At 39.0% G+C, this 24,510-nt stretch overlaps 1 protein-coding gene across 1 annotated transcript in view; it reads left to right on the top strand.

The window, feature by feature from the left end:
- brf1 (BRF1, RNA polymerase III transcription initiation factor 90 kDa subunit) overlaps positions 1-24,510 on the top strand; it is a 165,676-nt gene that overhangs the window by 85,609 nt on the left and 55,557 nt on the right. Inside the window, 5 exon segments of the mRNA NM_001195621.1 lie at positions 2,716-2,809; positions 9,864-9,990; positions 11,087-11,126; positions 11,222-11,314; positions 11,475-11,723. Of these exon segments, the coding sequence (NP_001182550.1) occupies positions 2,716-2,809; positions 9,864-9,990; positions 11,087-11,126; positions 11,222-11,314; positions 11,475-11,723 (603 nt within the window).

The raw sequence follows: 24,510 nt of genomic DNA, 5'->3' as shown, positions 1-24,510 counted from the left end.
CTGTGTCACAAGCCTTGATCTCTCTGCTTTATATAAATATCTTGATTACTTTCTGGTTTTATTTGTGTAGTTGTAGGTTTAGTGTAAACAGACAAAACTATAGTTGTTACAGTTCAGCCATTTAATGTGGTGTAAAAGATGATGTATTAGGTCTGTGAGAAGTATGGGTGAAACTGACCTTTCTGAAATGACCTATTAAAAATGGATTATGGTTATACGAAGGCAATCAAATAGTTATAGCCCATGGCAAAATATTGTTGCCCTCTGCTGCATTTGCAAATGAATTGTGGTTTTTAGGCTTCTATAATTGCCGCTGTAATCTGAAATGCATCATTGAATGCTATGTGTTTTCTCTAAATGTGTTTTCTCATCTTAGTCTAATGGTAAAGGCTGATACCATAAAGCATTCAAATGATTATAAATTACTCATTATTGATGACAGATGATTTACATCTCTGGTTGTTATAAACGCCAGTGTCATTATTCGACACACTTTAAAACCATTCCCCTTACCGCGGCAGTATTACTGAATGTTGTGTAAAGTTAATAGTTCACTGAGGGCTTTGCTAAAGGGAAAATAAAGATGTTAAACAGTTGAGCACCATTTGCTGGAAATTGAAAGTGCTTTTTTGGGGCCTTAGGAATACTTCTCTTGACATGGGAACTATTTCTCTTAATGCTGTAATAGTTCATATGTATACATGAGAAATATAAATCTTTGTACCATCCTATACAAGTTTGGGATCTATTATAAGGACTTGAGAAGTAGGATATTCCTGATGACTGTAATCTGAATGTTTTAACCAAAAAACCATTTTAACATTAAAGCCCAATTTTACCACGAATGTGAATTTATGCTGTGTTAACATTAAATACAAGGTATTGGCTTATTATAGAGGGAAAGAGAACTGTCATTACTGCAATATTCTCTGGATATAGTATTGAAAGTGTTTTGAATAATAGATCCTATGCCTGGTATCAAATCTATTTACTGTAGTTTAATCTGGCTGTGTGCACATGTTCTTCTACAAGACAATAAATTCTCAACCCAATTGTATACCTCTAGGGTTGCCACCTGTCCAGTTTTGACCCGAACAGCCCAGTTTTTGAAGGGATGCCCGGGTCAAAACCTCCTGCACGGTTTCCCTAACAGGATTATATTTCCTTCCCCAAGGTTTCGCACATCATGAAAATGGTGTGCACTCCAAAAAAGATGATATCTGCGCACACATTTGCTTTTATTTGTTTATTGCTTAGTCAGCATAGCAAGTAATTGGCAAGTCTTAGCTATGGCTAATGCATTTTATGCACACAGAAACAATTTATCTTATGTCTCACAGTAGCCACAATGAATTTGAAATATAGTCTCTAGCATTAGTAAACTAACTGTAAGAATAAACTAAGACGGATATCCAAGCTTTGTTGCTAGGTGTCTGTATTGTAATTAAAGAATAGGTTATTTAAAAGTACATATGTTTATACTATGTTTGGTATGTTAATTCACAGTAATTGTTTAGGGGACCAGAAGCAGTTCTACACAGTTTTACATTTGGCAAACTGGACTAAGCGAGTAAAAAAAGTACAAACTTGGCAATAAAACTGTGTCCAGCTTTGACCATGTTATGTTAACAAGTGTGTTATGAAATAGATGCTCATAAATGATAAAATTATAGCGAGCCCAATAAAGCAATATAATGTACAGTGTAATTAGTGTTTTCAAAGTATCTTCTGAGAGCAAATTGATAGCACTGTTAGTTTGGCTTGTAGACTGCGTAATGCTTTTTAACCTTTCTCAACCCAATGTCTTTGTCAAGTAGAAGTAAGTTCTGAATCAGCTGATGTTAGGATCGGAACCCAGAATATGAATGCCAAAACAGAGATGATTATAGTTGTCTGACTAAAGTTAAAATGGAGTCATGAAAGCATCAGCACACACTTCCAACATGCTCTTCTTTTTTATGTTGATGTATATTAATACCAGCCTTGCAGTAAGCCTATTAAAAGACATTTATTCATGCATCCAAGTTCCCCAACCTGGTTCCTTTTTCTGGGAGTGACTAGACTGAAAGAAAACAGGACAGCATTGTGGCTCCTGCCACTTCTGAACACTTTCCACCTGTATTATGTTTCCTATTAAGACAACAAGCTAAGGGACAGAACTAGTTTAAACGCCATCTTAAATGGCTTTAAACATATTATAAATGTATAGTTATATCCACAGTTTGCCAGTGTGTTAGATGATGGCACAGCTATACTGAATGTAAGAGTTCAGTTTTAAGCTTTGCCATTAATCAGATTCACAACTTCTTTAATGGAAATTGCGACTAGATGACCTTTACAGATAAAATAGAGGTGAGCTTCCAATCTGATTTTATAAGCATATAATGTACTTTAGAACACTTCAGACCCAAGTAAAGAGGATAAAACTGTATTTATGGTCCGTGATTTACATCTTACCTGTAAAGTACCCAAATACATTAAAGTGCAACAAGGCAGTTGGTTGTTTATGACTTTCTGAACACTTCACGCCGAGGCAAGTTAGAGGTTTTACAGTAATTACCAAGGCTCACAAACTAATAACAGAACGTATAAAACCTGATAAAGGACAGCGCTTCTTGCATAGAATATTAAGCAGTTATCTGCTTTTTCCGGATGATTCTGCACTGACTTTCCTTTGACTGTTGTTGATTTTGGTTGTATCTTCTTCCTTCACAGCACTGCTTGTTGCATCCAGAATGCATGATTTCCGGCGGACCATTAAAGAGGTCATCAGGGTGGTAAAGGTGTGTGAGTCTACACTGAGGAAAAGGTAAATGCGTTGGTCAAGTACAAGACAGAAGTGTTTAATTTCCATTTTCCTGCTACTTTTAGAATGTTATCAAATTTGCATATACATTAGTAAATATTGCCTTTTACATGTTCTACCTTGAACTACCTCTTTATTATGCTCCGTGTGTTGCTCTTTGATCACCTGAAAAAATGCAGATAGAAGTGTGAGAGTAAAAGATACAACTCTGTCCATTAATTGGCTGGTGTAGAGTAGCAAGTGTGTGCACCCTTGGTTTGTGCGTAAAGGGCACTGCCAAACGCAGCAGATTCTCAGACTGTAGATAAATGCAGTCTAAGAATCCTTCCCTACGCTCTTAAATTCTTACTGATGAGTCTGCACCTGGAGCCATTGCTTAGGCCAAAAGTCCATCCTGTGCCTTATGTGAGCCAGAGGGACAGAACTAAAACGGCAGTGTTTCAATAATGTATTGTTCAACTATTAAAAAATAGATTTTTCAGGAAAAGGCTCTTTTCATATGAAATGTTTTTTTAAATAAAGGCTGTTATTATGTGATATATATTTATATTTTAGAAGCTTTATATTTATAGAAGCTTGTAATGTTCAAGGGCATATAAACATGTTGTGTTAAACCCCAATATGTTATTTGAAGACTGCAAGCACAACCAGAATTCTGGTTTCTCTCGGACATTACTTATGTTTTTTGGGGTAGTTTAATTGCAATTGGCATCTCATAAAGGTTTCAGAAAGTATTTTGGAGCTTAAAGCTGTCAAACATAAATGGCTTTCTGCTGGATCCTGAAAACTTTCACTTTGTTTTATGATTTGTTTGGGCAAAGTAGCGCAGCCAGTTAGTGGTGCTAACTGGTGCCCTGATGTGTTTTATTATCTAGAATGTCCCGGTGGTTGTTAGGTTACACTGAAAACTCTTATATAAACACTGCAAGAGAGCCACACAGTGGAAAATCATACATTGCTACAAACATCCAATAGACACTTATGGGGAATATGAATGGTAATTATACTGGTTTTTATCCTGGGCAACTGTCATTGCTAAGACAGCAATTTTTAAGCAATTTTCAGCAAGGTCGCACTTAACTTTGCAGGTTCCAGGAAAACCCAGAGGACTGTCTGCCACTAGTTTGTTCAGTCCACAGCACCTCAATCCAACTCTAGAAATATGTCCAGGCCTGGACTTGGCAATCTTTGGATTCTGGCAAATGCTAGAGGGGCTGCTGTAATATGCCATAGAAAATGACTATTTATTGGGCTGGTGGGGGGCCATTTGGGCCTCTCTGAAATGCCAGGGTCTGCTTTGAATTTTTGTCCAGGCATGAATGTCATTAACGAGTAGTCAGTTTCAGCAGTGTATGCCTTTTAGGTAGATACATCAATGAAAAATTATAAATGTCAAATTAACATTTACAACACAACCTGATTTGGAACAATTACTGTCTAAGGGCTGTTGCAAACAGTGTTTTCATTGGCATTTATTGTGCCAGCTGTGTACATCTGTATATCCATTAAACTCTCACTTTTTAGGCTACTTAAAAACGCAGCACTCAAAGGGCCTGAAATCTTCTCATGTGCCATTGCCATTATTGTTTGTCAGTTATAGAGAATTATTCTAGAATTATATTGTATAGACAAATCGCCTGACTGATATGGTTTAGGAAGAAGCACACAGTGGCATTAAATGCTGAACCAAAATCCTTTGATGGTTGCTGCTGTGGATTTCATCTCAGCAAGAGGCAGAAGGTGTACTCTGCACATTAAATGTCTGTCATGCTGTGCACCATTAGAAAAAAAAATATATTTTAAATCCTCCTAATCCTTTTAAAATGAAAGGTTAAAATTGGAAAATGTAATGACTTAGAGGGCCTTCCATTAGATGGCTCCCTGCAGAGGTGAGTGCAAAATTATGGCTAAGGTGAACGGCAGCATAGCTGTGCTCATAGAGACTCAGGACGAGGTGACACTGAGTGTTCTGTTTAGATGAGCTAGGCTTTTTGTGTGCAGTTTGTAATGTTGTGGCTTGTGAGCATGGATATCAGCCCTAATAGAAATGGTGTATCAACTGTTTTATGTGTAGAATATTGTGTCATGAAAAAGTGTAAATCCATAAATACATATTTACACGTCTTTTATGTGCTTTCAATTTTATCTTTTTAGCAAGGAGCAGTGGTAATGTATGGGGCTGCTGGGGTTTTGTTAAAATGTTTATTCAAGTCAGCCTTGTGCAGATATCATCTGAAACAACAGCATTATTTCCTCTGACAGAAGGTAAATGAGAGAACTGGAATCATTTATGTCACCAGTGCAGATGAGGGCTAAAAATATAACTGTATTTACCCTGAATCTACAAAGCCTGATTGCCAATTTGAAAAAAAAATCTTTCATCTAGATGGATGTTCAGCAATACAAGTCTTTTTTGTCGTTTGTTTTATTGAGGTGTTGTATGTTCTTTGAAATCATATACAATGCAAATAATACTGAAATATTTTAGTTGCCTGCTGTTATTCTGTGAAGGGTATAAAGCAACAGGAATTCATATTTAAAGAAGTGAATAACAGAAGATCTGTTTGCCAATACAAAGTGCTCCCAAGCTGTTGACAGATGGTAAGGAAAACACATGCACTGCACAATAGGGGTTCAAGGGAAACTATGAACAAGATACAAGCTCACTTTAAATCTAAAAGGGTAATTTTCCAACCAGGTGCATATTAACAGTGGATGTGGTAACTGCTGATTCAAGTCCTTCAGACCAATTCAGCAGCTTATCTGCCCATGTATGGGCACCACTGACTGGTCTATCTTACCAAAAATTGGCCAGCTGTTGATTAGGCAGGTTTAGTTTTCCCATCAGATACAGGACTGCAGTCCTCGCTCTGGCGGCTCCTATATCCGTTGTTGTAATTCAGTCGGACCAAATGATCAAATTAGCCTAAAATTGCCCACCTCAGACATATGGATGATTTTTGCCTAGATATTGGTCGGGAGGGCCCGTTGGGGGTCCCATACATGAGCAGATAAGGTGCCGAGTCCATCTGAAGGACCTAAATCGGTAGCTTAAATCTGCTGTGTATGGCCACCTTTAGTTACATGTGTGAGGAAAACTGTGTACCAGATCGAAGATTTCCAAACTTGCAGGTAAACCATGAATGTTTCTGGAAGTTGGAAGATAATTTCCAGTAATTTGAAGGGATATTATTCAATACATTTTATAATTGTAACACTTGTTTGGCTTAGAAGGGGTTAATGCAGACTAGAATACGGTAGAGCATGTGTTACATGCGATCCCCCTTTCCCAGGATGGGCCTCCGCTAAGTGGGAGATGGCCTATAGGAGCTAAAATGGAGATGAGGATGTTGTTAGACTACAACTCCCTGAGGCTGTATGGTGTAGATGTAGCAAATAGGACGCCAGAAAGTTCTTGCTGAATAACTACAGAACGTAGCAAATAGGACGCCAGAAAGTTCTTGCTGAATAACTACAGAACGTTTATTGTCACAGACAATGTTGAAGCAGGGTTATACTCACAATAGTTGAGGTACGTTATCACAGTGGTTAGTGGACAGTTGTAAATGCAAAGGCAGTGTAGCACCACAGCGGAGATGGATAAGGAAGCTAGCAAATAATCCCAAGGATGATTACCCTTTACTGGACCGGATCCCTACAGCCAACCTTGGATCAGGGGTAGATACTAGCCTGATACCTGTGTCTTAACTGCGGTCCCTACAGCAAGGCAACAGAGCCTGGGGTATGCTAAACCCTTACTTTCTCCTATGTTGGAGCCAGGACTGCTCTTACTGGATAACCCTAACTATATCACACTCTCTAAAGTGTGCTATAACAGGATTTATCCTATCACTAACTTCTCCTCGTTCACGGGGCCCTAGTTCACTAGCGCACCAAGGGGCTACTCTAGGTCAGGTGGCTTTACTGGGGCCTATTCTGATCCCAGGCTCAATGGAGTTGTTCCTTGAGATTCAGAAGGCAGCCAAAGAGGAAGCCACTTCTCCTTGCTAGACACTTTATCAGTCTGCAAGGGGAGTGGTCATCCTAACTAAACCAATAAGGTATAGTGAACTAGATACATGGGACTTTGCCCAGCAACAGTAATAGAAAAGAGGCAGTAGGGAATTAAAGCCATAGGGACTCTAAAACCTATGGGTCCCTACATAATTTTGTTTGTGTAAAGCTTATACTGTTTATAATGATGTTTGTTGATACTTTGTATTAATGCTCTCCTATTCCATTTTGCACTACCAAAATCTTATTCATCAAAGCAATCAGAAAGTTCTCATCCATAAACCCAGTGACACAGTGGCCTCTGTAGGCTAAACTCTCAAGGAATGTAATACTTTCATTGCTTTACCTGCAGATACCTTTCAATACTGGCAGCCACCCTTCTTTTACTTAGCAAGAAAAGGTTAAAGTTTAAAGGAGAAGGAAAGGCTAATAAAGAGTTAAGCTCAAGCTGCAGGCATACCTTCAGTTCTCTCAATAGTGCCCTTAAGTCTCCCCATATTTCTCCCGTTCGGATGATAAGAAGCGTCACAGGAAAAAAAAAAAAAATAACTCTGAGCTCTGTAAAGAAAATTCCCATAATGCCAGGCTCATGCACCGAGACCAGGACCAGTGTACATGAGCAGTTAATAAGACTATGAGGAAGCTTCCTGCTGATTGGCTCAGGTCACACATTCCTAAGGGGGGGAGGAAGTTCTTAGCATTCTTGAGGGAGGGGGGAGCAGGAGAGGGGAGAGCTGTGTGTCTCTGGCACAGAAAAACAGAGACAAGAAATCCTGTTTCTTTTGAAAGAGAACTCTTTCTGTGAGTGCTTATGGCTGTATTTACATAGACCTTTCTGATAAAGCTTACTTAGTTTTTACCTTTCCTTCTCCTTTAAGGAATTGTAGCCCAGAATAATGTTATTTTAATTACAGGCGCATACTTTTCTGTAAACTACTCGCTACAGCCTTTTAAAAATGTTGGTAGATTGGTTTTGCTGATTTACTTGGAGAAAAATCTTTAAACTACATTCTCTTCTGTAGCATGGCTTAGAGTCAATGTTACAGAATAGAAATCATAGAGATATATTTTGTTCCTTTTGCTTTGTGACTTTAAACACTACTGATTTAAATAAGCCATTCAGGGCTAACATTTTTTGATGTCCAGAGAAATAGAATTTTTATCACATTGTCACCCTGTTGCTTGCTGCTTTGCACCTCCCAGCATAGCGCAGCAGGATGCACTTTCAGGTACAAACACAGAGTTGCTGATTGGATTTGGCATTTTCGTGCCAACAATCCTCATGCAATCATACTAACAGACACAGAAGAATAGAAAAGGGATTAAGGTATCCCCATGGGTTTTTGAAACGTGTCTGATATTTGTTACCCATCACTTCTAGGAGTCCTGCTGTGCAGGCTTACATGCATATATATAAAGGGATGTGCTGATATAAAAGGACAATTGTACAAATGTAAATCTTGATTTTGAGTAGAATTGTAAATATTTACACACAAGTTAATATATAGCAATTCCCATAAGTTGACTGATTTTAAATCTACTGTATATACTCGAGTATAAGCCTAGATTTTCGGCACCCAAAATGTGCTGAAAAAGTCACCCTCGGCTTATACTCGAGTCGGGTCCCTCTGTACTTTGTGGCCACCCACAACCAGACCCTCCAGTGCCCTGGCCTGCTCCAAAATGCATGTTCATCTACCATACTCACCTGTCCCATTCTGCACTAGACATTGCACTTTATATTCTATATAAACTATATATAGTTTTGAAGGATTTTAACTCTGTGTTTTAGCTTGGTTGCTGATTGAGCTAAGGGGGTAGTTCCCTTAAGGTATCATTGTTGATACCATATTGTTTTTGTTGACCCTCTTCTTCACTAACAGAGCTAGTTTATTGTTTTTCTGTGAAATAAATATTTAAAAACATATACCCCACTGATGCCTCATTTAATGTAATTTTATTAGTATTTATTTTGATTATTGAAACTTAGCAGTAGCTGCTGCATTTCCCACCCTAGGCTTATACTCGAGTCAATACGTTTTTCCAGTTTTCTTAGGTTAAATTAGGTACCTCGGCTTATATTCGGATCGGCTTATACTCGAGTATATACGGCACTGACATTCTTAAGTGTGCAATGGTAAAATCACTGTATGCTCTCTATTCTTATACAAGGACCAGATTGATGGGACTAAGGGCAAGGGCACACATAACAGATTGTCCGCTTTTCTCCACCTGTGTTTTGTACACAGGTGGAGGGAGGAAAGCAGATCCACTTTCATGTACTCCCCCCTATAGCTCCATTAATAGGTCCGGTGGCCTGTGTGGAGTTACATAGAGTGAAAATGCACATTTTCATGTTTTCGCTCGGATATCCACTCAGTGTAGCGCTGCACAGCAGATGCCAGACCTGTCAATTGAGTTACAGGGGTGAATGCATAAAAGTGGATCTGCTTTCCCCACTGCCTATGTACACAATGCATATGTACAAAATTTTTGTATACAAATCTGCTATGTGGACCCTCGCCCTAAAGGAGCAGCTTTTGCAGAACAGTAGCATTATTGAGATGCTTCGAACAGCAGCCACAGTAATAAAAAAGTGTTCCTACAATATTGAAAAAAACATGTTTTGTTGAGCTAAAACTAAAATAGGGACATTTGGTGATGCAATGGCATTTGTCCTGAGTAATCAAAGTTTTTAGGTCATGTTTATCAAACAAATGAATAAGCACATGTTTACCATATGATTTTGCACATCAACTAGTTTTATCTGCTAGTAAATCATAACAGCAGCTTCAGCATAGTAGCTCTGTTGGGTACTTTAGGTGGGAGCTCCTGTGTGTGACAGGGCCCTCTGAAGATTTTTTTTCTTTTGGGGGGGGGGGGGGCAGTGCCCAGTGCCCACTTGTTATGCTACTGCCTGCAAGGTATTTTTCTTTGATTTAAGGTAGATTTTTGTTCTAGATTTTTCTATTTTGCAAGGGAAGGGCATAGTTTTTGTATTGTTTAGAATAGTCTTTTTTATTTAGCTGTGTTTGTCTTATAGATTAACAGAATTTGAAGATACTCCAACAAGTCAACTGACAATTGATGAATTTATGAAGATTGATTTGGAACAAGAGTGTGATCCTCCTTCCTTTACTGCTGGTCAAAGGAAGGTTAAAATACAACAGGTAACTCTCCCCATACAAACCTAACTTTAGTAACTATATCTCCACAATCGCCACAATTAATGTTTTACTTGAGGCGCTAATAATGGTATGCAATGGCAAAGCCTTTTTTTGGAGATTTGTTGCTGTGACAGTGCAGGTTTACAGCAGGTGACAAATCTGTGTGCCATTGCCATTAAGAGGGAAAGGCAATAAAACCGAAAACAGTTTTCATAAAGATAAGCATTCACTTTTTTCAATGTAATAGTCTTCATTAGACAGTTAAACATTATGCATAGCACCCATATTTTTTTCTGTTAAGATTTTTTACATTGCTCCCTATCCCCCATATGAAATAAAACAAAACATTTTGTTTGCCCAGGTGCAGTAAACCACAGCAACTATTAAGACATTTGTTTTTAAGGGCTCTGGCACTTGGGGAGATTAGTCGCCCGCGACAAATCTCCCTGTTCGTGGGCGACTAATCTCCCCGAAATGCCATCCCACCGGCGAAAATGTAAATCGCTGGTGGGATGGCATACGCGGTGGAGTGATTTCGTGTGCCAGAGCCCTAAACCGGTGACTAGTACATTTTACCTGATTGTGTAACAGGTGACCATTACATTTTACCTGATTATGTAATTAAACAACCTGATTGGTTGTTTAATTACATAATCCCAGGTCTAAATCAAATCTTCTCTGCCAGCTATTAAGACTGGCATTCAGAAGCACTACAACTAAAAGTTCAATAACTTGAAAAAATTGGATAGATTCAAAATTTGTCACTAAAAGTAAATAAAAAATGGGTTACATATTACATTTTGAGTTTCATGATTGTCTAAGGGAATTCCCCCCCCCTTTTTTTTTCTATAATTTTGTCCCATTTTTTCCCCCCTTGGGTTTTCAAAACTGAACAGCTGCAGGAAAAAAGTCTGACTAATCTTATGCGCCCTTAAAAGTGCAATGCTTGCATCTTGTAAAGGCCAATAACAAAGTACATATGAAAATAATCATATGAAAAACATTCTCAAAATGTTTACACCATGCCAATTTTAATGTAAAATGCTATCTCAATTTTAGAACTGTATTTCATTAATTTTATTTTTATTTTTTATTTTAGCTTGAGCAAGAGTTGGCAAAAAAACTTGATGAAGTAGAAGGTAAAAAGCATTATTTTCCATTGACCTGCAATAAGTATAACCTATATTGATGATTTCTTCACTTTTGTAGTATACCTTTTAATTTTGGTTGGCAGGGGAAATATCAAGTTATCAAGATGAAATAGAGAATGAGCTGGAGAGTAGCAGACCAAAGCCCAAAGGAATATATGCTTCATATGCTAAAAATGGTAAGAGCAGCTCACCATGTTTTTAAGGACAATAATATTTATTTACTTTGCTGTATTTTAAAAGTGTCTTTTAAAACATTTTATCAGTTGAAATCCTATTTGTATTTAGGTCTCAAATGTTTGAGCTACCCCCAAAACCGATCTTAATCTTGTTTTGTAGGTTCAGAAGACAACACTTCTAGCATACTTGCAGAAGAAGATGATGATGAAGACCTGGAAGCAGCCGCTAATCACTTAAACAAGGATTTTTACAGTGAACTTGCTAATGATACATCTAAAGGGATTTGTTATGAGCACACCGTGAAGCCACTTCCTATAGAATCTCTACTAGGCCCTCTCCCCACTGCTGCAAGCTTGGGGATTACAGACTCCATCAAGGAATGCATAGCAATAAATGAGCAAGAGAAAAGTAAGTATGGAATGTGATAATAGATGATTAATAGATTATGTATCTATCATATCTATCTTTTTTTTGTTGAACAACAAGTAGTTTTGCCCCTAAACAGCCATTATAGTTCAAACACCACAGAAGTGTTATATGTATTTGAGCTCTGCTGTTTTCTGCCTGAGCATTTTACTAAAAATGTCTTGTGTGCTATGATTGATATGACAATGGCACGTTGGAAAAATTTCAGGCACTTTGGCATTGCATTAATAGCCCAACTACAGGGTACCCAAATGCTCCCAAACTACTCACATTGCTCTCTGTGTATATTATATGAAAAGACTTACTGAACTACTTTCAGACAGTTGTCTAAACAAAATGGAGACTGCAGTGGGTTTTTTCAGGCAACAAAAGTCCAACAAGAGCTTAAAGGAGAAATAAAGCCTAACTAAAGAAGTAGGCCAGAAAAGTGGTACATTATGTTTTGGACTTCTGTACCAGTCCAAGGCAACCACAGCCCTTTAAGCTCTTTAGCAGGCAAGATCTGTGCCTCCAAAGATGCCCCCAGTAGTTTGAAGTCCTGGATCATTACTGCTATTGAGATGCTGAAACTTTAGGCTGGTGCAGTAAGTTAAGTTATATACTCCTTCTATGAGTAGTGTATGTATATTTATATCCATATAGATTGCAACTAGGTGTGATTTTGGGCATTTTGACCCTGTCTTCTAACAAGGGGTTCAACATTGCACCATGTCCCATAGCCCTAACCTAAATGGAAAAGTGGCTTAATTTCTGCACCAGCCTCCTGTGATTTTAGCTTGTACAGTTGTTCTGGATGGGTGGTCTGCAGCAGGTGTATACAGCATGTTTCTCAAAACTAGTCACTCCATTTACAGCAAAGTAATGGATTTCTGACCACAATAAAGCTTTTACTTCAGTCCCTGATCAGAAGCCACAGGTTAACCTAGCCATGCTTATGTTAATATTGATTATTTGCTAGGGCCCTCTTAATAATGGCACAAGGGTGTGAAACTTGATTCTATTAGGTTAGAGTCACATTAGGCAGTTTCCCTTCTTGCATTTCTTCTCATTCAGAGAAAAGGCTGATCCGCTGACATTTTTGCTGAAACACAAAAGTTGCATTTTCACAAAGAAATATGCTCTTTTTTTTTTTTTTGCAGTGACAGGATGATACTATGCTTAGTGCATTAAGAGCACAGTCAGCAAATCAGCCTTTTCTCTGAGTCTGTAGATGCCCACAGAGTGTCCTCTCCTGTTTTTATGAGAACTCCATATGGTTGTTATAAGCTACAGTATGTTTATATGTCCTTTAACTGTTAAAGATATCTTACCTTTGTTGGCAGGAGTAGAAGGAGTAGTGTTTTATCTTTTAACACTTCTATACTGTGCAGGGTTAGTTTAAAGTGCTTAGAATGCATTTCTCAAGAGTTTGGAATCTATCATTTATTTCCAGAGCTTTTAAAATTGTGGTTGTATTAATTATTCTTTAAAACTACAGCAACAGATTCTTCGATTTAGAAACAGCATGCCTAATTACTTCGTTTGTTTCCTTTTTGGGCTATTATATAAACTCCCTCCAGAATTCACTTTAGAAATTGTTAGTTTAGACCAGCGTTTTTCAACCACTGTTCCGCGGCACACTAGTGTGCCGCGAGATGTTGCCTGGTGTGCCGTAGGCAGGGCACCAATGTACTAGGGGGGCACTGCTCTTGGCACCAATGTACTAGGGGGGCACTGCTGCTGGGCACCAATGTACTAGGGGGGCACTGCTCTTGGCACCAATGTACTAGGGGGCACTGCTGCTGGGCACCAATGTACTAGGGGGGCACTGCTGCTGGGCACAGAGTTAAATTTTTTAACATTTTCTAATGGTGGTGTGCCTCGTGATTTTTTTCATGAAACAAGTGTGCCTTTGCCCAAAAAAGGTTGAAAAACACTGGTTTAGACTATGATTTTATTACTAATTCTTGTGAATTGGGAATGTAAACCCCCAAATGTTTCCCTAATTAAAGAAATTCTACATAATTTTCAACGTACATGTATTACATTTTGGCAATGGTATTACATTGATTTCTAAATGAAACTGTTGTTGACAGCAGTATCTGTCCCTTTCTATTCTCTGCCCTGAAACCATCTAATTAACAGGCTTGAAACTAAGTATGTGAGGCTGACTTCTACTATATATTGTTTCAGGGGAAAGAACCAGCAATGCAGAAAGGGACAAAAAATAATGCTATCAATAGAAATTACTTTTAGATATAATAGTGGTTAATGAATGTTTATTAGGTTGCTTAGAATGGTTTTGTGTTCTTTAATTTTGGCTTGACTTCCTTTTACCTTTCCTGAAGTGAACTATATATTCTATTGTGCATTTTTTATGTGATGTGTAAGTGCGCTGGAAATTGAAGCAGAGGTGAAAGCGGCTTGTATGCACATTACATTTTGTTCTGTAAGGACAGTTGTTGCCCTGGCAGAGAAAATGTTAAGGGCAGTTTAGGTCTCTGTTAAAAAAGTTCCGATGTTTATCGTCTTTCAACTAACAGCTGAGATTGGCCAAAATAGCTCCCAGTTTTGAAGGCCATGACACAAGAGTAACATTTCTTGTAAGCAGTTTCTCTTATGATCGGCTCAGAACACAATAAAGAGATAGAAAGATCCAAGAGATTTCCGTCTTAGATAAAGGTCTCGGCTATGTGAGTTCTGTGTGCTTTATCTGCAGCTTCTCCAGCTGGAGTGTAAACTATATTCTACTAGAAAAAAAACCTAAAGGATTGCAGCATAGAGCAGAAAACCAGAGAAATGTGTTCAAGAAAAATAAGAGGATTGGAACAGAGCAAAGAAAAACAACTCATGAGTTTCAAGCAGTCAGAATACTTTAAATGTTCATATTCAAAGTTGCAACTAAAGAGCAGCTGAAGTCTCTAAAACACTAAGGGGTTAATCATCAAGTGAGCAAACAAGTAAAAGTTCTTACCAGGATAAAAAAAATAAAATACAAAACTGTTATAACAGTTGCCCTACTATTGTGGTGAACCTATAATTATCAGCGCTGGCTGAGGATGCTGGGATACCACAACAACTGCAGGGCTGCAGGCTTGTACACACGTTCAATGTCAATAAAATGCATTAGTGCCAGGAACAAGAAATTTGGTGTAATTATCAGTGCATCAGATCTGAAAAAAACTGTACTGCAGTGTGGCACTAATAGATTATTTATTTACCTTGGCAAACTATGTGACTACACATACAGCAGGGATTTAACTTAACCAGCATGAAGGCTACTGTCTTTGCTGTTTCTGCTGTTATAGACCCCACCACCACCATTTTCATTGCAGCACCAGTTTAAAGGTACAAATACAAAATATATGCTGAAATGCTCAGTGCAAACTCCTCTTATTCTGTTCCGTTAAACATATATCCAAAGTGTATATTCAATATGGGGATTTGGTGGATGATCCCTTTATCAACATACTGTTGATATCTGTTGGTTGTTTGACCCCTGTGCATCCATTCATTTTGCATTTAAGTATTTTTTCGTGATTTAAGGTATAGAAAGATTAATATATATCTACATAAAAATAATATAATACAGGGGTCCCCAACCTTTCTTACTCGTGAGCCACAGTCAAATGTAAAAAGACTTAGAGAGCAACACAAGCATCACAAAAGTTCATGGAGGTGCCAAATAAGGGCTCAGATTGGCTATTAGGGAGCCTCTATGCACACTATCAGCTTACAGGAGGCTTTATTTGGCAGTAAATCTTGTTTTTGGTCAACCAAAACTTGCCACCAAGTCAGGAATTCAAAAATAACTACCTGGTTTGGGGACACTGAGAGCAACATCCAAGGGGTTGGTGAGCAACATGTTGCTCACAAGCCATTGGTTGAGGATAACCTATCTAGAACTTTTCTTGGCCTTAGAACTGTTATTCTAATTATAATATAACTGATCAAAGGTGCTCTCTCAATCACTATCTGGTATAGTTAAGGCTGATGCCACACCAGGCGTAGGGCTGATTTTTTCGGCAAGCGGAAAAACGCTTGCCGAAAATTCAGCCCTACGCCTGCTACTTGTGCCTGCACCGGAATGAATGGGATACGCTCGGGTGCAGGCACATGTAGCCGATATACGCATGAAAACGCGAGACTTTGCATTCTCTCGCGTTTTCGTGCGTATATCGGCTACATGCGCCTGCACCCGAGCGTATCCCATTCATTCGGGTGCAGGCACAAGTAGCAGGCGTAGGGCTGAATTTTCGGCAAGCGTTTTTCCGCTTGCCGAAAAAATCAGCCCTACGCCTGGTGTGGCATCAGCCTTAGTTATTTAGGGGGCAGCCTGGAATATCTATTAAGTAACTAGTGGGCAGGGGTTTGTGTCAGACAGCTCTACATATGCACCTTGCAAGCTGATTGTTGGCTAGAGAGTCAAATTCTGAAGATGCCTATACACTGGGCAATAAAAGCTCCCAACGGTCAGCAGCTTGTTAGCCCGTTTATGGGGCCCTCAGACAGGCCTACCCTTTCATCTCTGGTGAAAATAGTGTCAGGGTGAGGAGCGGTCTGAAATCGTATCAGTGATATAGTTACTCGTTTGACAACCTCACCAAACGAGCGGATCTTTATGTATGTGACTACCTTAGGCTGATGCCACACGGGCGTATTGAATACGCCCCGTAACTGTAAATTTACCCTACCTTCTGCCTGTACCTGAATGAATGAAATTTTCTCGGGTGCAGGCACATGTAGCCGATACCCGCCAAAAAACACTTTATATCTTCAGCAGATATCGCTTACATGTGCCCGCACCTGATCGTATTTCATTTGTTTAGGTGCAGGCACAGGTAGGAGCGTATGGCGCTATTTTCAGCAAGAGATTTTCGGCTTGCTGAAAATATATGCCATACACTAAGGGCCAAATTCATTAAATCACGAGTTTGAATCCCGAAATGGTTAAAATTCGGATTGGTTACGATAATTTCTGATGATCGCAAATATCACGAAAATGCTTACGAAAAAATCGGAATAGTCACAATAATATCGTATTGGCGATCCGAAAGTCACGAAATTTCGTACCGAACGATTGTAAACAGCGGGAAAACCTTTCCGACTTTGATCCTTCTGTGCATGATTTTGGAAAACTACCATAGGAATCTGCAGCTCCAACCTGGCCCAAGGAAAGTCATAATAACTTTCACTTTCAATTCAGAACTTCTTAGATGTTGCTGCACTCCTCACATTCCTCCTCTCTCCTCACCATGTAATTTTATAACCAATGCATGGACATGGGCATCAGGTTCCCCCATACTGGCACAGAAACAAGATTTTGGCAGGATGCAATGCCTGCTTTGATAACAGTGTCCACAAAATGGTGCCTGTCTGCTTGCTGCAATTGGGAATTCCAAGGCTGAAGAAAATAAGATTAAAATAATTAATGTAGTGTAAGTAAAGTTTATTTTGCTTGACAAACACAATAGAAAACAATTCTTTCTTAAGATGACAGGTCCCCTATAAGAGCAGCCTGATTTGGGTTTTTTTTGGTACCCTTTGCTAAACAAGTGGATAATCCCATGTATGTATGTTTGTTGCCAAAGGTGTTTAGAGATGGTGACTCATGCAACATCACAAGGAGTCAAACCAGATATTAGCCAGTCCAGTAATTAAGTCTATTATCTGACACTCCTCCTACATCCCTTTTATTGGGGGCATACTGCACTGCCCTTATAAATTACAATTAGAGGAGGCTGGTGTCTTATGAGATGCTAGTAAACCTATTCAGCTATTATTATTGATCTGTTTATTATTTTGGGACACATAAAGGCATATGGGAGAGACCTCAGCTGCCTTTGGCAGTCATTTTTTATTCATGCATCAGGTTGTGAGTATGCAAGGTATGTCATTTGTATAAAATACTAATTAAAGTAAGGTATAATTTATGAAATTACAGTGTTTATTTTTAACATGCCCAGACGGGTTAGTCCTGTGATTTGAGAAAGGAAAAAAAAAGTGTGTCATACAACTAACGTTTTTAACTTGAGGTTGTGTTTAAACAAGTTACAGGTATTTTTTTAGAATTGGGTGTTAGTGCTTAATATCAAAAAAGCAATTTGTATGTTTCTTTAAAATGAAAGTGATTCGTTGCCTATGCATACGTAGATACTTTTTTTTTAGTCAGCTTTTTGTTAGGCAGCTCACAGCTTGGTATTTCAGCAGCTATCCGGTTACTAAGGTCTTATAGGAAGTAATGAAAAGTAACTATTACAATAAAAATGTAGACTCGGAAAGCTATAATTTTTGTCTGCTGGGGTCAGTGATCGCCATCTGAAAGCTAGAAAGCATTGATCCCTTTACAGATTAAATAGATTTGCAAATACCATCTGTATATCCAGGTAACTAGTAGTTAGTAATTCCTATGAGATTATTTGGTAGTGCCTTGCATTGTTATGAGGCTGTGCTAGCTCGAGCATTAAATATACTCACGTCATATGCATGCACGCCATTACATATCCTCAGGTACTTAGTGAAAGTCAGGGAAACTAGAGTTTTAATTGCATCTTTGGCATTTAAGAGATTTCTTCCTGTCTCCGTTTTTGACATTCAGTGTTCATTTACATGCACAGGTACTCTGTGAGAAGGGAATCATTGCAAATGATGTTTCAATAAGAGCATGTTCTTTTAAACTATACTGTCAATGAAAAGCTGTACTTCCTCAGCAGAGTTAGATTTTGTGGCATCTATATGCTCTACCTGGTTAATATAAACATAGTGAATTATTTCCTTCATATAATCTCCTGAAATAGTAATATGAAGTATTATTGTCTTAGGAATTGGAGTTTAGCTTAAAGCAGTGCTGACTATTTTGACTTTTAGTTATTACATTTTGATATCCTTTTGAAAATTACTATTTATAAATACTTTTTGTCTTATTTAGCATATAAAGAGAAAATTACCAGGTTCCAAAGCCACTACTAGCAAAACTAAAGGAATTGTTAGCCAGAGGCACTGGAAAGGTTGAAGTTTTGAAATACATTGGCCATTTGGGGGACACATGCAATTCTTTGAATTGTAACCAGTTTCAAGAAGACCTTTTATGTGGGTCTAAATATAATGCTGGTTATTCACTATAAAACTGTGGCAAGCTGTACCCCTGCCTTGCTAAAGGGAATTTCCATATTAACAAGTGTTATAGCCACAAGGAACATGCTGTGATCTAGACAAATTAGTGTTAGGGTACCTCCTATGATGATATATAATAATATCAGAGTAACCACAAGTGTCTTTGTTTGTGGCCCTGAAAGAAGATGTTTTAATTTCAGTGGCTTGCAAAAGTATTCGGCCCCCTTGAACTTTTCCACATTTTGTCACATTACAGCCACAAACATGAATCAATTTTATTGGAATTCCACGTGAAAGACCAATACAAAGTGGTGTACACGTGAGAAGTGGAACAAAAATCATACATGATTCCAAACATTTTTTACAAATCAATAACTGCAAAGTGGGGTGTGCATAATTATTCAGTCCCCTGAGTCAATACTTTGTAGAACCACCTTTTGCTGCAATTACAGCTGCCAGTCTTTTAGGGTATGTCTCTACCAGCTTTGCACATCTAGAGACTGAAATCCTTGGCCATTCTTCTTTGCAAAACAGCTCCAGCTCAGTCAGATTAGATGGACAGTGTTTGTGAACAGCAGTTTTCAGATCTTGCCACAGATTCTCGATTGGATTTAGATCTGGACTTTGACTGGGCCATTCTAACACATGGATATGTTTTGTTTTAAACCATTCCATTGTTGCCCTGGCTTTATGTTTAGGGTCGTTGTCCTGCTGGAAGGTGAACCTCCGCCCCAGTCTCAAGTCTTTTGCAGACTCCAAGAGGTTTTCTTCCAAGATTGCCCTGTATTTGGCTCCATCCATCTTCCCATCAACTCTGACCTCCTTCCCTGTCCCTACTGAAGAGAAGCCCCCCCAGAGCATGATGCTGACACCACCATATTTGACAGTGGGGATGGTGTGTTCAGAGTGATGTGCAGCGTTAGTTTTCCGCCACACATAGCGTTTTGCCTTTTGGCCAAAAAGTTCCATTTTGGTCTCATCTGACCAGAGCACCTTCTTCCACATGTTTGCTGTGTCCCCCACATGGCTTGTGGCAAACGGCAAACGGAAATTCTTATGGTTTTCTGTTAACAATGGCTTTCTTCTTGCCACTCTTCCATAAAGGCCAACTTTGTGCAGTGCACGACTAATAGTTGTCCTATGGACAGATTCCCCCACCTGAGCTGTAGATCTCTGCAGCTCACCCAGAGTCACCATGGGCCTCTTGGCTGCATTTCTGATCAGCACTCTCCTTGTTCGGCCTGTGAGTTTAGGTGGACGGCCTTGTCTTGGTAGGTTTACAGTTGTGCCATACTCCCATTTCTGAATGATCGCTTGAACAGTGCTCCGTGGGATGTTCAAGGCTTTGGAAATCTTTTTGTAGCCTAAGCCTGCTTTAAATTTCTCAATAACTTTATCCCTGACCTGTCTGGTGTGTTCTTTGGACTTCATGGTGTTGTTGCTCCCAATATTCTCTTGGACAACCTCTGAGGCCGTCACAGAGCAGCTGTATTTGTACTGACATTAGATTACACACAGGTGCACTCTATTTAGCCATTAGCACTCATCAGGCAATGTCTATGGGCAACTGACTGCACTCAGACCAAAGGGGGTTGAATAATTACGCACACCCCACTTTGCAGTTATTTATTTGTAAAAAATGTTTGGAATCATGTATGATTTTCGTTCCACTTCTCACGTGTACACCACTTTGTATTGGTCTTTCACGTGGAATTCCAATAAAATTGATTCATGTTTGTGGCTGTAATGTGACAAAATGTGGAAAAGTTCAAGGGGGCCGAATACTTTTGCAAGCCACTGTATATAGGACATTTGTTTACTAAGCACAGACATTGACAAGCTCTGTGACACTTGGGTGCAAAAGCCCCAGAAGTGGTTGTTTGGGCAAGTCCCATTAACCCCCCACTTTCTAGACAACATTTTCTCTTAAATAAGTTCCTGTGCACCAAATAGGGGCTCTACATGAGTAAGGGTGTAATACCCTGTCTGTCTTTTAATTTGGGTTTTGTGTGTTTCCTACACACAGGGCACTTCTTGTATTAAAGACAACGTTCAGCATGTAGCCTTCAGATACTGGAGGGCGAGAGTTGTTGTTTAGCATGAGCTGGAGGACTGCACACTGGTCATCCCTGATAAGCTCTATAACCAGATATGAATTATGGCACAACTATGACATTTGCTGGTGGAGAAATCTGGAATACCTATACCTAATCTGTAAATACCTATTTACAGATTTACAAACCACAAAACAAGTTGGTCTTAGAGAACAAGTTGTGAAATGACAAAGGCATTGGTTCTCAATCCCTACCTTACAGTATGTATACCAGTTGCATTGTAGTGAAAGAGTTTAATTACACGTGTGTAGAGCTCTCAATGAGTATTTGCATCAGAAAACAAATTCTTTAAAACGACTCACCTTATTTAGAAGCCAGGTATTTCTGACCCAAATGTGGATGACTGTTCTGGTTACAGATCCACAATCTGCTTTAAAACGGCAAAGAGCACCTCACCCTGTTACAGGACATTCAGATATCTGTGGCTGTGCATGAAACTTCTATTTGCCACCCTTACAGAAGTGCCTTCTGAGCCAAGGTAGTCATCTTACCTAGTGGCAGTAACACCACTACACATTTTATGTGTTTGTACCTGAACTCATGATGTAGCATAAATGCATACAAGGGTGTCCAGTTCACTGAATGAATCAAATTTAGCAAGATGTATTGGTTAAAGGAGAAGGAAAGGTAAAAACTAAGTAAGCTTTATCAGAAAGGTCTATATAAATACAGCCATAAGCACTCACAGAAAAGAGTCCTCTATCAAAAGAAATGCAGGATTTCTTGTTTCCTTTTTTGGGAACATGTTCTTTGGGTATCTGACTTCCTCTCAGAAAAATCCTTCATTGCAGGGGCCAGAGTCTGAGCAGTTCTCTCCCCTCTCCTGCCCACCCCCTCCCATAAGAATTAATAAAACACACTCCCCCCACCCTTAGGAATGTGTAATCTGAGCTACCAAGGCTAGAGCTGCTAACAGGAAGCTATTAAAATGGCAGCTGCAATATTAAACAGAGAAAGCTTATAGGACTCTTTACTTAAGTATGGTAATGCTTTCTGCAGAATAAATTTAGTGTCCTTGGTGCCACTAATGTGGCGAAACTATTGGCAATAAAATGCCAAAATGACTTTCCTTCTCCTTAGGTGCAAGTACTGCCAACCCAGTGCAGCTGTAATCTAGCCACTATTCAATCCATTTCCAGTTACATGAATGGGACCCACATTTGAAGCAGGTTTAAGGTGTACATATCTAGTTTCTTACCATAAGTAGCCAGATAAGATATGTGCACCTTGTATGTTCCATCAGCACAGCAATATCAGCTCTATTATATAGACAATAATGTCATCAAAGTATTCCATGATGATTCACATGCAGTCCTTTTAAAAGTTCTTTTATAGTGACATCACTTAGCACTATCACTAAAGATATATTTGACACATTATTCATTGCTCTTGTGTGTGTTTTTTAAGAAAGGCTGAACAATAAAATATTGATATTTGTCTTATAAAGGAGTTGGTCTAGTATAATGAAGAGATTTTCTTTAACCCATAGCAACAGATAAGATGTTTGCTTTTCAAATAGGTGACCAGTAAATCCTACCAGCTGACTGGTTGTTACGGGTTACTACACCTGGGCAAACTTGGTGCCTTTTATTACATAACCCCTTAAGATTGCACGGCAGAGTGACTTAAGGTGCCCATACACGGGCCGATTCTAGCTGCCGATATCGGTCCCTTAGACCGATTCGGCAGCTAATCGGCCCGTGTATGGGCACTGCCGACGGGAGGTTTAAAAATCTAGTCCGATCAGAGACCGCATCAGCTAGTTGATGCGGTCCCCAGACCGACTTTGCCTGTGCCCGTCATTATAATTCGATCATTTGGCCCCAGGGCCAAACGATCAAATTAGCCTGGATTCTCGCGATATCGCCCACCAGTAGGTGGGGGATATCGGGAGAAGATCCGCACGCTTGGCGACATCTCCAAGCGAGCGGATCTTAAAGGAACAGTAACATCAAAAAATGAAAGTGTATAAAAGTAACTAAAATATAATGTACTGCTGCCCTGCACTGGTAAAAGTTGTGTGTTTACTTCAGAAAGTCTACTATAATTTATATAAATAAGCTGCTATGTAGCCATGGGGGCAGCCATTCAAAGGAGAAAAGGCACAGGCACATAGCAGATAACAGATAAAACACTATTGTATTCTACAGAACTTATCTGTTATTTGCAATGTAACCTGTGCCTTTTCTCCTTTTTTCCAGCTTCAATGGCTGCCCCCGTGGCTACACAGCAGCTTATTTATATAAACTATAGTAGTGTTACTGTAGCAAACACACCAGTTTTACCAGTGCAGGGCAACAGTGCATTATATATTTATTACTTTAAAGCTCTTTAATTTTTCAGTGTTACTGTTCCTTTAAGGTGTGCCCATACCTTAAGGGGACTTTTAATGCATCTTCTGTAAGGTGCAGTTCCGTGCATTCCTTGGTATAGAAACGCTTTATTAACTCTTGTTTGCTTGTGCGTCTGTACCCACAGGGATGAAGATGAAAAGCAAAATTGGTTTTGATCTATGTTTTTTCTGCATCCAGCATTGGTCGCTGTCCCTGTGGGTACAACAAACACATGCATTGCCAAGGGATGACGTGCATAGAATAGATACAGTGCTAAAGAGTTAAAGCTTACTAAACATATTGGGGAAGTAAAGCTTGTTACTCTTTAGTACGACTGTCTGAAGCAGGTGAGTTATAGACTGATTTTGCGATAGTCTTTTTATCTGAGACATAATATATACATTATTTCCTTGTATTTGTTTAATTTGCTGGTTATGTAACTTTTCAACTCTCTGCAAATGCTGAGTGTTCAGTTGGGAGTCAGCCCTTACTAGACAGCCTGCTGCAATAGCAAACTTCAGAGTGGCTTCCAAGGCCAGACGCTGGTTTATGACCACACTGCATTGTATATGCGAGCCTGTCTGTATAATTTGTTCTATGAAATGTTTGCCTTCTAAATTATTTATATTTCAAGCCATATTATTGGCTGGAATGCTTCCTGCTCCCCTGGTGTTATATACTCCCATGTTATTTTACTTCATTGTATTAATGTGTTCTCAGCTTTTTTTTTTTAATTTAACCTTCAAGCTCCAGACAAGTATACAGAAGTTATGTAGAATGTCACTAGTAGTCCTTAGAAGCTGCAATTGTAATATTGCTTGCAAATCAGGGTTAGGATAGCGTCCTCTTTGGCACTGACAGTTGAATTCATACTTTAATATCTCAACTCAGATCAGAAGTCCCTTTAAGTGTGTACACATTAGTGATAAGTTACAAATACATAATATTTAAGGCTTAGGGCAGTGGCACATGGGCGACAAATCTTCGTTGTTGCAGGTGACTAATCTCCCCGCAATGCCATCCCACTGGCTAGAATGATGCATGGTTAGTAAGATACATTTGTATCATAACATACCAGACCAGTATATGTGTAGCGCATCTATAGTAACTACAGTGAAAATGTATTTTCTGCAGATTCTGGATGATTGACTAAAATTAGATTTGTCAAACCCATTGGTTTAAAATGTGATGAGAGTCTCATCTATATGTTTTTCCATGGAGACCCATTAA

This window comes from Xenopus tropicalis, chromosome 8 (assembly GCF_000004195.4).
Source record: "Xenopus tropicalis strain Nigerian chromosome 8, UCB_Xtro_10.0, whole genome shotgun sequence".
Taxonomy (NCBI): domain Eukaryota; kingdom Metazoa; phylum Chordata; class Amphibia; order Anura; family Pipidae; genus Xenopus; species Xenopus tropicalis.
The sequence above is the reverse complement of the archived record's forward strand: the minus strand, read 5'-3'. Positions and strand labels throughout refer to the sequence as shown.